This window comes from Vulpes lagopus, chromosome 3, assembly GCF_018345385.1.
Source record: "Vulpes lagopus strain Blue_001 chromosome 3, ASM1834538v1, whole genome shotgun sequence".
Taxonomy (NCBI): domain Eukaryota; kingdom Metazoa; phylum Chordata; class Mammalia; order Carnivora; family Canidae; genus Vulpes; species Vulpes lagopus.
This window is the reverse complement of record NC_054826.1, coordinates 79,512,285-79,528,807: the sequence shown is the minus strand read 5'-3', so window position 1 is coordinate 79,528,807 and position 16,523 is coordinate 79,512,285. Positions and strand designations below refer to the sequence as shown.

The following is a 16,523-nucleotide window of genomic DNA, read 5'->3' as shown; positions in this document are numbered from 1 at the left end:
AAGGTCAAGCACATGGCTGAAGGCTAGAGAACCTTCACACCAGCTAAGAGACAAAGTCTGGTTCCACTCTGCGGGCATGAGTGTCCATAGGAGGGCTCCCTCCAACACGCAGGCATGAGTGTCCACAGGAGTACTCCCTCCAACACATTCAATCTAAACTCTCAAAGAAGGGGGACATTCCTTACCAGGCCCAGCCTTTCCTAAAACCCTCTCAGGTGGGTTTGCTTGTGGAAGTACCACCAGAAGGAGGTCTGCCTTCAAAAACTTCACCAAAAAGGCAGTCTGGAGGCAAGGATCCAAGACAACAAGAGGGGAACAAGGGTCCCCAGTAGCAGAGACTCAAACACACCCTCAAGGGGAAAGATGACCCTTCAGGTCAGAGAAGTGAGACCAGGCCAACGCTTCCTTGGATCCAAGCGGCACACTTACATGAGTGATACTCAGCATGTTTATGTATCACTGTGATGTGGATACAGAGGTAGGGTACAAAAGGCCCCTGCAGTGGCAGCTTTCAATTCTTTGGTTGCTGATCATGGTGAAGGGATTCCCAAGGGAAGAGACCAGGATAGCCAGGGGCTGGGAATCATTCAGAGTCTTAGGAGTGACATTTACTTACCAACCAGTATGGAAGCATCCCCCTATTTTAATCTGTGTGGCATCACTGTATGGGTGTGTTTCCATTTGGACATCCACCCAGCTTATATGTCTCAGCATCATCCCATCCATGCAAACCTTCCAGAAGAGGATTCACAAGGAGAAATGCAGAAGAACAAAAGCAGGGAGTGGATTTGGCCAGGTTTGGCTACTTTTCTCATCCCTCGAATTCTGCTGGGCCAGCTAGGAGGCTGCATTGATTTTCTTTTTTTTTCCCCAGGAATACCCTGAGTCCTTCCTGGGATCTCAGCCAGAACCTCAAAGTGAACTCCTGTGTGTGCCTGTGTCTCTGCCCCAGGCAGTCTCAGCCTCACCCTCATCACCATCACCACCACCAACACCACTACCACCACCTCCTCCTTCCACTAAGCCAACTGCCTCGGATTTGCTAGAAGGTAGGCAGCATAGCATTGCCTGCTTTGAAATCGACATCCTCCCAAACTTACTTCCCACTCCCCAAAGATCTGAAAAACATGAATGGCAGAAACAAAATATTATATGCATATAGAGATATAAATATAAATGCGTACATGCCCAGTCATTTTCCTGACCACCTCTTGATTACCTCTTCCTCTGATCCAAATAGGAAACCCACCACGCATGAGGAGGTATGTTGGAGAGATTTACAGAGGGCCTGAAGGCCACGTACAACCTCTACCAGTTGGGTCTCCTTAACCCTACCTCAAGGTTTGACAGCCTGAGCAAGCTGACCCTACTCTGTACTGGGTACAGCCACTTCTTTTCCATTTTTGCTAGAGGGTTAAGGGAAGCGCTCATTACTTTGGCACTGTTTATCAGTCACAATCTGTTTCCATTATGTTTGAGCACCCGGAGGCAGCCACAACATAACTTGGGAACAGGGAAACTTGATTTTCTTTAGAGAAAAGTTTATATTACAGTGCCATTTGTCAGATTCTCTGGCGATAGTGTTTTTCCCCCCCTCTGCTGCCCTCCCTGCCTCAGCTTCAAACTCTCATTTCAAATGGAATTTCTTTAAACTCCAAACTGATTATAGGTGGCGAGGTGTAGTATGGGTCCCCTCCTGCACATACACCCACAGACTCACATATCTACTGACACCCATCAAAGCACATGGCAGCTTCATGTTCCACCTCAAACCACTCAGTCGAGAGCAGTCATAGCTCCCCTCCCGCCAGGAGAAGCAAGGCTGCAGAGACAGAGGGGAGCCCAGATCGTAGGTGGGGAATGGAGCAGGCTGGCTTCCTTGCCACAGGAAGTCTCCACTGAAGGGCACGTTTATCACACACTCTGTTCACACAATCGCCAGAGAAAGATGTGCCCTCCATCCAGCTTGCCTGCTGGCTGCCAACAGGTGGGGACCCCACTCCTATACCGCAGCTAGGCACGAGAGAGCTGGCGAGTCCGGACTGCGTCCCCCAAAGGCAGTCCTTAATGTCATTCAAGGTTCTTTAGAACAAGCCCAAATAAACCAAACAAATCAATCTCAGAGGAATGGATGAAAGCTAAAGAAAAAATAAAAACATCAACGATTTTCCAGAGAGCAAGAAGACACTGCAGATTCCTGGTTCAATATTCGGCTTTTTCAAGGAGTATTGTGGCTTTTTACTTGTTCTTTATCACCACCCCCAGCCCCAAAACCATTTATTCAGCATCTACTATTTCTCAACACCTACTAATGGCATTTAGCTCTCTGGCATAAGGTGAAAATGATTATCGCCACTGTAAAGATGAAAAACTGAGGGTCAGAGAGTGAATTACTAAAGGTCACTAAGCAGAAGTGGTAGAGAGCTAACGTCACTCAGTGCCAATAAACGGATTCATGCCATTCCTCTTCCTGTGAATGTCCATAACCCAGCTCAAAAAACATGACTGTTTCCCTGATAGACCAAACTGAGAATCAATGAGTCAGCTTGGCATGTGAAGCCCTCTTCGGCCCAGTCCCCACCTCCTTCTCCAATTTCATACCCCACTGTTCCCCTATACACGTGCCACACTCCAACCAAGTAAGGTCTCTCACCACTCCCTCCTCCCTGCAAATGCCTCCTACAAGAATACCCCCCCCCCAGCCCTCCACCCTCGAACCCCCAAAGCGAGGGCTGCAGCAGTTCATCCACTCATCAAGGAAGGATGGGAAGTGAACAGGATGCCCAGGCCTTGGTCACGTCCTTCAGCTAACACTCTCCCCTACCTCCCGAGAATGTGAGCAGCACAGACAAGGGATCTCAGGCTGGACATGCTCTCTTTTGGTAGAGATCATTCTTCACAAACTGGGAAACCATTCCCTTTCCATCCTCAACGGCCACACTTTACCCAGAGGCAGGCTCACTGCAACAGAAATCCCTTCTTCTCTTCTATAGCTCTATCCACTGCCAACCTGCCAAGGCCTGGGGAGACTTAACATGATTAAAATTGTAAAGCATTTAAGATGTTTGAAGGAAAGGCATCATTGAAGTGCAGATCATCAATTTGGGGGGGGGGGGGGAAGCACACTATGGGAGGAGTGCAGAGATCTATACATGTGTAAATGGTATAATTTTAAACATTATGCATAAACTGATTGACTACCCACCCTGAACCTCAGCATTGAGTCCCAAATGGTGCTGCGATGCCCAGATTGCTTTTGAGCACCTGTTCCTGTTCACTGTATTAGATCTGCAATCTGAGGTGAGTTGACTTTGTGGGTTTTGCCAAATGGAGAATAACAGTCCTGAGATCAGTTATTTAACAGGCAGGGCACACAGCGACAAGCCCGGGCAGGGGTGCTGAAGCAGCAGAAACACCAGGCAGGCTCCCGTCAGACAATCCCCCAAAGCCTAATACTGAAGCCTGGTACCCCGTGAAAAACATCAGGGCAGAGCGAAACGTGCTAAATACAGAACAAGAGCCTTGACTTATTATAGCATAGTATGAATCAAGAGAAGAAACATTAATTCCACTTGCATCTAAAGAACTATAGCTATTATTTACATTCTGCCTTCACTTGCATACCACATGATCTTTTTTAAGTCCATACTTTGCAAGACCCCCACCCCCCAAACCCAACAGATTTCCTTTCATCATAAGGATGAACTAAATTTGAAGACTCTTTAGTCTTTAAATCCATGGAAACAATTCAGGAGGAAGGAAGACTACCCAGTTTTACACTCTAGATTAGGAAATTCAGGACAGCGGGGTTCTATTCAGGCCCTCCAGAATGGTCTCACAGCTTCGACTTTTATACCAGCATCCACAACCCTAAGTTAATGAGTCTTTTGCTGTGATTTCAAAAGCTATTGCATTTACACACCTCTTCCTCAACTGACAAATCACTAAACCATTCTAAGGGCTAGGATTAAATTTTATGGTTCGTTGACAGAAAGAATAGAATCCCAAATCACCAATCCATGTATAATTGTTCATTTCCCACACATTTTTTTCCTACCTGATCTCCATACCTTCCCATTGCCACTAGATCACAAAGAGTTCTTGGGTTTTTTTCTTTCAATTAAGGATACCCCTCAAAAACCAGCGGCTGAAGGCCACCAGGGAGAAAGCAGCCTCTCTGGATGCTAAGGACACACTGTTGCTGTTTCTAATCACAGGTACTAAGGAAAGTACTAAACCCAAGGAAAGAGAAATAGCAGTGTGGCTTATTTGTTTGTTTTTCTTTTGCACGAAAGGCAGAAGGCTTTGCCAGGTCCCACCAGCATACCAGACCTTGCAGAGCTGCCAAGGCCTAGTTTATTGCAAAGCAAAGTTTTGAAAAGAATTTCAGTTTAACATGAGCATAGTTTTTAAAGGGCTGCAGTGCTCCTACTGGATGTACTGCTCTTCACCATTCAGGAATAAACAAGAGACTTCAGGTACATCTACAGCAGTTCTCTGCATTAAAAAAAGAAAAAGAAATTGGGCTAAGAGCACCCTGTTGGCGCAGAACTAAGCTAGGCCAATTCAGCACATGGAAAGACTTTCCATTTCTGTTCCCTCCGGATAAAGCAAACCCATGCAATTTCCCAAGACTCAAACAAGATACCTACCTCCATCTAATAATGCCTTCAGGTGAGAATGAATGAATCAGTGAATCAATGACACAAACAAGGGGGGAAACCTCAGAAGCGACCAAACCTCAGCGTTGACTTCACCTGTCTGACTTTAAGGCTAAAAAGTCTGTTCATGTGCAGTCGGTCCCGTCTGGCCTGTTTGAGAGCACCATCGCCTAGTTCCAGCCCAACCCTCCGTCCAGCTCCACGAACTCAGAATTTCCTGGGCTCGCGGTGACACTGAACGCCACAGTGACGAGGGTTACAGGACCCTGGGAAAGACAGCGCTGCTTCCAAAGCCTCTGGCCCACTCAGCGCCACGACCCCGCCGGCGGCATGTGCGCAGCCAAAGCCCTCCGGGGGCAGCGGGCGCGGGCGCGGGCGCGGGCGCGGGACCCCGCCGTCGGGCTTCCCTGGCCGCCCCCTTCCTCCCGAAAACGCCTGGCTGTCCGGGGGGCTGGTGCGGTCCCGGGGCCCCCCCTCGGCCCCTGGGAGCCTGCTCAAAGCACGCCCATAGGACAGGGACCATCCCCGCGTAACCAGGCAGCCGGGCTGGGAGAGGCACGCGCAGGGCGCCCGGGCCAGGCGGGGCCAGGAGGGTCGGGCCGAGCTGGCCTGAGCCCAGAGCCCAGAGCCCAGAGCCCAGAGCCCAGAGCCCAGAGCCGCGACCGAGGGGGAAGTCGGGGGTGTCCGCGGCCGGCCCCACTCCGGGCGCAGGGGCGCGCGGGCCCTCGGCTCTCCCCCGCCCAGGGAGCCCCTTGCGTCCGGCACCCGCTGGCTGCACCCCCCGCCGCCGCCCCAGGGCGATGAGACCCCGAGCTGCCCCCCAACTCCCGCCGCGCGGTGACAAGCGGGAAAGGGGTGAGGATCTGCAGCGGCTTGTACCAAAGGGCTGGAAAGAAACTTGGACTCCCCCCCCCCCCCCCGCACAGGACACTCCGGAAAGGCAGCGCCTCCCCGCCTCCCCCCACCCCCTTCTGGGTGTCCCAACACCCCCACCGCTAAACTTCCCACCGCAGGGGACGGGGCTCCCGGCGGCCGGACCAGACTCAACTCAATTACGCGGAGCAGAGAGGGGCACGTCTACACAGGAGGACGCGCACGGACCGGCCGGGGGCGCCGGGGAAGGCGTCCGGGGTCCGGCAGGGCCGCCGCCTCCCGGGCCGGCCGAGCGCCGAGGGGCCGCTGCGCCCCCGCGCCCCTGCGCCCCTGCGCCCCTGCCCCGGGGGCCCGGCTGGGAGGCCGGGGGAGGGGAGCCGGAGGGGCGCGAGCCCGCGTCGGCGCCCGGCGCGCCTCGTCCCGGCGCGGGGTCCGCAGCGGGGCAGGGGGCGCGTCGGCGCGGGCGGGGCTGGCGGGGCTGGCGGGGGAAGGGGAAGGGGAAGGGGAGCCGGGGAGCCGGGGAGCCGGGCCCGGGCAGGGCGCCCCACTCACCTTCCTGCCGGCGCCGCCGCCCGCGCCCGCGGCCAGCGCGGAGCCGCCCCCCGAGTACATGTAGTAGGCGATGCCCAGCACCCACAGGAAGGCGAAGCAGAGCAGCATCCGCGAGCGCCGCCGCATTCTCCCCTCTCGGCCGCCGGCCGCGGCCGCCGCTGCTCGCGAGTGCTGCCTGGGGCCGGCGCGGGCGGGGAGCGGGCCGGGGGAGGAGCGGAGGAAGGGGAAGGGCGCGGCGGCGGCTCCTCCTCCGGCGCGGGCGGCTGCTCGGCGGCGGCGAAGGCGGCGCGCGCCCGGCGCCCGAGCTCCGCCCCGGGCCGGGAGCGCGGCGCGGCGCCCGAGCAGGAAGCGGCGGCCTCGGAGGCGGCGAGCGGGTCAGGGAGCAAAGGGCGACCAATCGGCGGCGGCTGCGGGGGCCGGGACGCGGGCAGGAGGAGGGGACTGCCGCGTCTCCATGGCGGCAGCACGCGGGGCTCGGGCGGGAGGGCGTCCGCGGGCCCGGCCCCGGCCCCGCCCCGCCCCGCCCCGCCCCTCGGCGTCCGCCCCGCCCCTCGGCGTCCGCCCCGCCCCTCGGCGTCCTCCCCGCCGCGGCCCCGCCGCCCCCGTGAGTGACAGGTGGCGGCGCGGCCCGGCCCGGCCCGGCCCGGCCCGGCGGAGCGCGCGCACGTGCGCACACACACGTGCACACGCCCCGGGGCCGCCGGGGCCCGCCGAGGAGGCCGTGGGCGCCCCGCTCCCGGGCCTGGGGACCGCCCCGCGCTCGCCCTGCCCGCCGGCCCGCCTGCGCGCCTTGCTGCAGACCCGCCTGCTGGACCCGACTTCGCCCCGCTCGCTGCAGTTTTCTTTCTAATCTCGCAGCAGAACATCCCTGGTCCCCGGTTGCCAATTGTATGTATTTATTTAGTCAGAGGTGGGGGCCCACGGGGAGAAGGCGAGCGGTCAAGGGAACGTTTTTCCGAGAATGGGCAGCCCTCAGTAGCAGGATTGTTTTTGTTTTATTTTGTTGTTAAGAAACGCGACAGAGGAAGAAGGGATGCAACGTATTTTTTTTTTTCGATCTTTTCCTTTGAATGTGTTGCTTTCTTAAGAGAAGAAAGAAGAGTTAGCACGTAAACATCTCGGGAAAATACATCTGTCTTGTAACAGATCTCTGTAACCTTGACGATGCCCTTGCCACACGCAAAGTTTCCCCGTGCTCCTAAGACAGAAGGAACTGTTACTTGGCGCTGGTTGTTTCGAACGCGATTTCAGGAGCTTCCCCGTCTGCAGGATAAGGCAGCTGCCTGAATCTGAAGCTCTACTCACCAAAATACAAACACAAACAAGCCTTCAGCACCACTAGGAGAGGGAATGCCGGGAACTGAACTTCTAATTACTTCTTAAGTAGAAGAAAGAAAAGACATCCGATTCCAGCAGCGCTCCTTGCACTGCTGCCAAGGACTTAAGTGAAGTCCCGGCTTAAAGCCTCTACAAAGAGAAAGTCCAACACCAAAAACTAAAACTGAACACAGGTCAGGTACTTAACAGGGAAGAGGTTTGAAAGAGAATGGGACAGGAGGTGGCAGCCTTGAAGAAGCCTTGCTTCTGGGAGAAGTCAAATAAATAAAGAGAGGGTAATGCCCTTTGGAGGCCTAGCAGAGAAGGGAAAGAAGGAAGTACAAAGGGCAAATTAAAGATCCTACAGAAATAAAAGATGGCCAGTCCCTCCCCCAGACAGTTATCTATTAAAAACTGCACTTCACTCTACAAATAGAACTGGGAATCCAGTGTCAAAATTCTTAGTAACGGGATAACATCAAATTGAATGAATACAAAACTACCACAAAAAGAAAACAAAAAAGGAATCACATTTCCTATGACAAAAAAAATGAATCCTGACATTTTTGGCTGATCTCACACACACACACACACACACACACACACACAAAACCAGGAAGCAGAAGAAATTGTTACACCACACATCAAACTACCAAACTGAACAAAGCCTCATGTATATGGACACACACACACATACACAATATGTGTACATCTAGACAACTACAATCAGAAATTCAAAAACTAAGAACAGACTAGACAAAAATTAAGAAGCAATACAATTAAAGCTCATCAAATTCAGGAAAAATATGGAAAAGAAGACAAAACAATCTGAGAAACAAAAAATAATTATGAAATGCCCATGGGAGAATATTGTCAAATATATGTAAAAGGACACTGAAGAATGGCAAGAAAATAATCAAGAAATTGAACAATAAGAAAGAAAGAAGCAAAAAGTGTTCAGAGAAGTGGTTGAGGTAAAAGGAAAGAAGAACCAAAATACATATAACTGGAGTCCTCAATGTGGACACACCAGTGAAGCAGAATTAGTATTAAAACGAATCCCAGATGTAATGTTTGACATGTTAACTACATCATCATGGGTAATGCTCTATGGCATATTTGAAAGTTATTAGGAGAGTAGGTCCTAGGAGTTCTCATTACAAGGGAAACTTTTCTTTTCTCTTTTTGTATCTATATGAGGTGATGAATGTTAACTTTATTGTGGTCATCATTTCATAATATATGTTAGTCAATTCATTATGCTGTACAAATTATATGGTGCTTATGTAGTTATGTAAATTATGAATTCAGAAATAGGAGAAAATTTCAATTATATATCAAAATTACCTTCCATGTACCTTGAAAAACTATTCTGGAATAATCAACTCCAAAATATATCTGAGTTAAACTATTGGATTTTAAAGGCAACAAGATCAAATTACTTATGGGGATCACAAATTTAGGCTGGCATCAGACTTCTTTTTTTTAAAAAAAAGATTTATTTATTTATTTATTCATGAGACACACAGACAGAGACATAGGCAGAGGGAGAAATGGGCTCCTTGCAGGGAGCCTGATGTGGGACTCGACCCCGGATCCCGGGATCATGATCTGAGCCTAAGGCAGGCGCCACCCAGGCATCCCTGCATCAGACTTCTTAAAATCAACATACAAAGCAACACAACAATGGAGCAACATTTATAAGAAACTCAATGCAAGAAAATGCCAGCCAAGGATTTTTGTGTCCAGCTACGAACCAACAGATAGGAACTGAGTGCAAAAATTCAGGGACCATTATATGCCTTTCCTGGAGAATTAACTTCCTTCATCCAAGAGAAAACTCCTGGATAATTAACTTCCCTCATCTGAGAGATAACTGAGGAAAACCAGCAAAATGATTGATGGAGAGCATTTATATATTTAATTGGTGGAAAGAATAATATGTATGCATTATATTTTCTGGTAAAGTAAAACACAAGCAACTAGAAGCAATTGAAGGAGAAGGGAGAAAGAAAAAAACAGAATCATATCATTGACTATTAAATAGGCAATAGATGAAAAAAATAGGCAATAGATGGATGGAAGTCAAAGGAGACCATGTAGAATGGACAGATGAGATGTTAAAAGAAACAAAGGAAGGAACTAAGGGTAATATAATAATATAAAACTTGACCACAAAGCAAAATATAAATATTCTCAAATATCAAATCCTATTTTAAAACCCTAAGAGAAAAAATTTTAAAACAGCAAAGAATACATGCCAGATAGTGGGGGCAAAAAAACAGTAAGTATAGCATAATACATGTGGTATTGTAAAAGAAAATAATATGACAGAATTGATATCACAGTATCATTACAAATGGGCTTAATTTACCAAATAAAAGATTTCCAAGGGGTACCTGGGTGGCTCAATTAATCAGCTGAGGTCCTGATCTCAGGGTCCTGGGATCCAGCCCCAGTGGGTCTCTGTGCTCAGCAGGAGTCTGCTTAAGGATTCTCTCTCCTTCTCCTTTGGCCCCTCTCCTGATTAAATAAACAAACAAACAAGTCTTTAAAAAAAAGAAAGAAAGCCCAAATCTAAAAAAATGCAGGAGCTGTGATCCTAATATCAAAGCAGAACAAACCAAAGAACATCAAATGAAACAAAGGACAATTAATAGCCAAAACTTCAATTCCCAATGAAGACATATCAATTGTATATCAGTAAGGCTTTGATCAGAGGAGTAAAACCATTATTAATGTTATAGAATAAGGAACATATGATAGGGTTTAAACTTTTACAATGTTGAAGGGTAGGAAAAAAGTCAGACTTCAGGTAGGAAGTCTGTTTCCATTTGTGTGGCAACAGTTCTGAAGTCATTGCAATTTTCAGACCTGGCAGTCAAAAAAATTTTTTAAATGCTAGAAGTGACAGTCTGAAGCCATTGAAGTCACTGAACCTTGAGGATGTGAGGCCAAGAAAATAAGCCAGTCACAGGAAGACAAATACTATATGACTCCACTGATACGAAGTACCTAGAATAGTACAACTCCTAAGTACAGAATTTCAGTTTGCGAAGATGAAAAAGTTCTGGAGATGGATGAGGGTGTGGTTGCACAACAGTGTGAATGTATACTTAATGCCAACAGAGCTACATACTTAAAAATTGTGCAAGTGTGGGATCCCTGGGTGGCGCAGCGGTTTAGCACCTGCCTTTGGCCCAGGGCGCGATCCTGGAGACCCGGAATCGAATCCCATGTCGGGCTCCCGGTGCATGGAGCCTGCTTCTCCCTCTGCCTGTGTCTCTGCCTCTCTCTCTCTCTCATGAATAAATAAATAAATAAAATCTTTTAAAAAAAAAAAAGAGTCTGTAAACATGAAAAAATGTTAAACTTCACTCATGGTGGAGCCACAAATTAACACTACAGAGAAACTACCCCCTCACAAACTGGCAAAAATTCAAAAACTTGATAAAACACCATTGACTGGACTATAAGAAAGAATAAGGAACACTTCTGTGAACAGATATGGAGATAACTTCCAGGATATGTTATTAAGTTAAAAAAGAGTATATATTATGTGCTATTTTTATAAGATATAAAGGAAAATAAACCATACAAATATCTGCTTTTTTTTTTTTTTTTTTTTTTTTTTTGCAACACAACAGATAGGAACTGAGTGCAAAAATTCAGAGACCATTATATACCTTTCCTGGAGAATTAACTTCCTTCATCCAAGAGAAAACTCCTGGATAATTAACACAATCACAAGCATATAATAATGATACACCAGAAAACAATGAAATTAGTTACCTATACATGGTGAGAGGATAAGATGGAGGGGATAGAAGGAGGGACACCTCCCTGGGTGCAACCTTTTCCTAGGTTTGACTTTTGGAAACATGTTAAGGTCCTCCAAAAAGTAAAATAAAATTAACAAAGATGGGGAGGTTCCTTAAAATGTAATCCAAAAAGAAAGACCTGAACCCAACTATATTGCAAATGAATGCCACACTGTGAGAGGGTAAAAGAACTAATATGCATACCTTTCAAACAAAGTACTTGGGCTATATAACCTCAGCCTACAGAAGGAAACAACTTCAAAAAATTTTTGAGCTCTTCCTTATGTTTTTTTCATAGTGTTATGGTGTGGCAATTAAACTGTTTTATGCATATTGTGCAATTGAACACATAAGAAAATGCATTGCTTTGGGGAGCTAAGATTTTTACTATGGAAGAAAGAAGATGTGATGTGGAATGATCTATAATGAAAGACAAGGAAAGGGTGAGGAAAGCAAATAAGATTCTTGTGGAGTAGATTTGAAATCAGAATTAACAGTAAATATATACATATATGTTTATACATCTACATGCATGTACATATTCCCTAGATCGGTCCACTGAAAAGATCCCAGAGCAATACCTCAATAGCAATGAGCACATTTGCAACCAGATCTTGGTTTCTAACACCATTTTCCACCATAAGATTTCCTTGAAGAAATGATCGATTCAATGACCAGAGTATAGAAGGTACTAGATGAGCCTAGAAGATCTTTTTGTAATGGAGAGTAAGAAATAGTGGTGGAGGAATGTCAAAACATCACAGGAGTCAGCTTGAAGGGCCTCTACTGGCTAAATCTAGACATATATGTATCAAAATAAATATTGAATAAATTAGGAATCTTGAGTACATACTGATAGTAAACAGATAACTAAATAAAGGAGATGGGGGAGATCTTTGTTTCCATAGAATGCCAACTGATAAATGTGAATGGAAGGGTGAAATTGAAAATCACCATCACAGTAAAGATTGGTTGGTGAAAAGGGAGTTTGATAAAGAGGATTTTACAGTGTCTTCAAATATCTTTCAATAGGACATTTATTCATTGCAGAAGGAACTTAGTAACTGTATAGTGAGAAACTGGACAACACATTGGCCAGGTGATTAAAATTAACATCACTCACAAGGGTCAGATGGATATCATAGATATCTCAGATACCCTGAGAAGGACATATCACTGTTTGGTATTCTGGCTGAGAACTTGTAACTTGAATCTCATAATGAATAAATACTGGAAAAAAACAAAATTGAGGAACATTCTGTAAAACAACTAGTTTGTATCTGCAGAAATGTCACTATTGTGAAAGACAGGGAATAGGCAAAGAAGCATTACAGACTAGTGGACCTAATGAGACCTAACTGAATGCAATACATGATCTTGTGTTAGGAACTCAAAGAACGCTGTAGAGGACATAAATAGGACAATTAACAAAACTGGACTACGGACCACCGTAGATTAGGCAACAGTATGGTGTTACATACTATAGCATGCCTTAGGGTATCACACAGCGTTGTACTTTCTGATGCTGATAACTGTGCTATTGTTACACGGGAGATTCTTGTTCTCAGGAAATGTGAACTGAAGGTTCAAAGGTCCAAGGGGCAAGATAGAACACAAGTTGCTCTCAAAATTTCAGAAGAAATATGCACAGAGGATGCTGCAACAAATATGGCAAAATATTAGAGGGTCTGGGTAAAGAACATATGGGAATTGTCTTCCTAACTTTTCTGTAAGGGTGATATTATAGATATTGAAATCATTTTCTTTAAAAAGTGATTTAACTTACCGTGTGTGCAGCCTGGTTGTTAGTTTCATCTTGCAGGTTAGGAAAGCTGTAGAAGCCTGAAATCATTTGGCTAAAGCTATTATAACTTAGGACTCTAAACCCCACTGCAGCCAGCACTCACGCAGCTCTGTCTTTCCACGACTTTTACCTTTGCTGACTTTCCTACCACACCTCAACACACACTTTCAGCCACTCGTGCATGGTTTCTGTGTTTTTACAGGTAACGAGCTGAGTAGCTAAGTCTCTATAAATGTTGACTTGCCCTTTATTCAGCCCCTGGCACTGTACAGCACTGTGGCTGTCATTTATCAATGTAATATTCTCATGCTGGAAGCCCTTAGGGTTTTTTTCTTGACTGTATAGTACAGTATGAACACCTACCTATTTGTAGCAACACAGAAATGTAGCTTCAGTATTTCTCCTGCCAGTTCACTGTTACTGTTGTCAGAGATGTCAGGAGCCCTGCACAATTTAATGATATTTGTGTCTTTATACAATGGAAACTTTATGATCTGGTAGCTCAATTTTTCTTTGCCTCAAATATTTGAATGAAGGCAAAATACCCAACTAAGAGAGAACAGAAAAACAAAATTACAACGCCTTAACTAGGACCAAAATATTAAACACTGAGATTGGAATATCAGAGCTCTTTCTCCCCTGCTGCCCCCAAATTTGAAATGTGTTTATGCAGAGGCTTTTGTCGAAAGAGGAGATTAAAGAGTGTGGCTCAGGTCCTGTCACAGTCCCAGGACCCACCACAGGCTGGCTTTAATGGGAAGGGACACGTTGGAGTATAACACTTCTATCCATAGTAAGTCAAGGACTACTGTCCCTCAAAAGTGCCACTCTGAGTGACAGAAGCTCAAAACTTGCATACCCCATAGAGACATGTGGTGACCACCTGCCACAATCTTCCCTGAAATCTGACTTGCATCATAACTGAGAAAGAATTCATCAATGTGAGTTAAGTTAAGGAATTCAATTCCCCTAAAAATATAAACATTAATGATGTGCTTACTACATTCCAGGCACTGTTCCAAGTGCAGTTCATGTATTATTTTATGCAATTATTATTAATCTTCACAACAGCCGATGATGTAAATGCCATTATTCCAGCTTTATATTGAGGGGTGACACTGTTGCATTCCTCGCCCAGGGCAGCTCTGTGCACTGCAGAGCCTGGGAAGGTGAGTGACAAGGAAACATTTGGCCACACCACAGGCAAAATGGGTAACCTGGAGGGCTGGGACTGGGACTTGACTAAAATAGCACAGCAGGGGCTTTGGGGAGTCAGACAACTTCTGGCTCTTGGTCTGGGTGCTGATTCCATGCTGTGCTGGATGTGAAAAAGGTCAATGGCTTGTGATGTATGTACTCTCTATATGAAATTATAGTTCAGTAAAAAAAAAAAAAAAAAAAAAAAAACCAGGGTGAAAAATCACTGATTTCCTTTCAGTCTCTGTAAATGCAGGGTGAAGCTCACCCTCACTCATCAGCCTCTGTCTGGACCAACCGCAGCACAACTACTTCCTGTCTCCACTTCCCTTCCACGCCTGCCCTGCAACCCACGCTGCTGGAAACATCCCCAGAAACCTCCACACAGCCTCCTGGGTGTCTGGACACGGAGCTCCTCACCTCACATTAGGGGAATGTCAAGCCATTAATGATGATGAACAGGCCACTGGGCTGCTCACACACTTGATTCTTGCTTTGCATCCCATAGATCTTTCTACCTGGCGCCTCATCTCTGCCTCTCTTGGTCCAGAGGTGGGGAGAGGAGCTCCAGGGAAGAGCTGGGATGTCAGCACCATAGTCTCTCATTACGCATAGCTCTTGCCCCATAACCCCCTGCCAAATGGGCCTGGGGAAAGAACATCAGCACAACTACCCTAAAAGGGAATTCTTGTTGGTGGCTTCAGGGTGACCCCCAGCCCCTCCAAGTCCTCTGTAGTGATTCCTGTTCTCTTTGGCAACATCATGTTGCCAGGTGAAAGGTAGTGTTCTTGCTCCACCTTCCCCTTTTGTAAATCCCTTTACCCAAGACTCCCAGAAGACAAGTCCACCGGGTGGCTATGCCACTAGCGCCCCCTGCAGTACAACCTCTGTTAATGCCGATGCAGACCTGCGGTGCCGGTGAGTTTGAGAGCTGACCGGGGAAGTAGGGGGCAGCCTTCAGCTGTCCTGGCAATGTGCCCTGTCCACATTCCACAGAGATGGCAAAGAACCAGTTCCTTTAGTTTTTGTACACTCTGGCATGATAACCTCCCCCCCCCCCCCATGCCCTGGACAGCGAGTAGAACCTTCCAGGTGAAGGGCAGATGCTTCCCTAACCTCAGATGCCCTTCCCCTTCCTCCCCTTCAGCCTGTGGATGAGCTCCCTTCCTTTCCAATGAGCTTCTTCCTGGGAGGTCTCTCAGTTCATTGAGTAAATGAACTCCCAGTGTGCCTGTCCCAGCAGTCCCCCAGATAGATCTGGGTTCTGGGGTGAATATATCTCCAACTCAACTAGACTCCTGCTGCGTATTTTACAGCGTTTTCATATACACTATCCCATCAAATTCCTCCTGAGGTAGGTAGTACTCTGCTCATCTTGGAGGATGACCTGAGGCTCAGAGAATTCAGGGACGTTATCCCAAACCATCCAGGAGCTAGCTGACAGCAGCACCAAGGGTAGAAACAGGTCACCTCCCTCCAAATCCCCAGCCTTCTCCCCCACGGCCTGCCCATGCCAGCTGCAGAGTCCCAAGATTGGCTCCGGTGCGCGTGGATGTTCTGAGGAAGTCTCTGATTTATTTATAGTCTATACTCCACTCACTTCCAAAGATAATTGGAGTCATCTTACAAAACCCACAAACACACATCCATAAGATGTACAGAGAAGTGTTGTGTAGGCAGACCATGTAATGGGGGATTTTCCATACCTCCTTCCCCCTGCCAGATTTCTAATCCTGGAGAGCTTTGTAAAAATATAATTTCCTGAGATTCCCATCCCAGACCTACTGAATCAGAATTGCCAAGAGATGAGCTGACTTGTATATAGTGTTTTTATTCCAAATACAACGAGATAAAGGAGGCTAGCAACAGATTTAAGAGAAGAAGATCATACAGTGTATGGCTGATATGGGCTAAAGAGCTCTAATGACTATCTGGGGCCCATGGCAGGCCTTAGTGTTCCCAAAACCACACTTTTCCTGCTCCTGCTTAAGGATGGACACGGTCTATTCTGGAAACAACCCTCTTTGGGGCCTAAACAACCCTTTATCATCCAACAAACAGAGAATGCAATACTATCCTGTGAACTACAGGTCTTTACCACACCTATAAAACCCAAGGAATCTATAAGGAACAAGAATACAGTTTTGGAAAGCAAAGTCATTTTGTGGTCCAAAAACAAATGTCTTCAACTTAAGAATGTCTTCCAACATGAAAGGATATTGGATTATTATTTTTTTTTAAGATTTATTTATTTATTCATGAGAGGCACACAGAGAGAGGCAGGATGGAGAAGCAGAC

General features: G+C 47.0%; 1 protein-coding gene across 1 annotated transcript in view; it reads right to left on the bottom strand.

Moving 5' to 3' along the window:
* The window catches only part of GALNT2 (polypeptide N-acetylgalactosaminyltransferase 2), a 190,229-nt gene extending 183,880 nt beyond the window's left edge, over positions 1-6,349 (bottom strand). The window contains exon 1 of the mRNA XM_041747614.1: positions 6,087-6,349. Coding sequence (XP_041603548.1) covers positions 6,087-6,212 — 126 coding nt within the window. The 5' untranslated portion in view covers positions 6,213-6,349. The remainder of the gene's footprint in view (positions 1-6,086) is intronic.
* Positions 6,350-16,523: the final 10,174 nt, after the last annotated feature.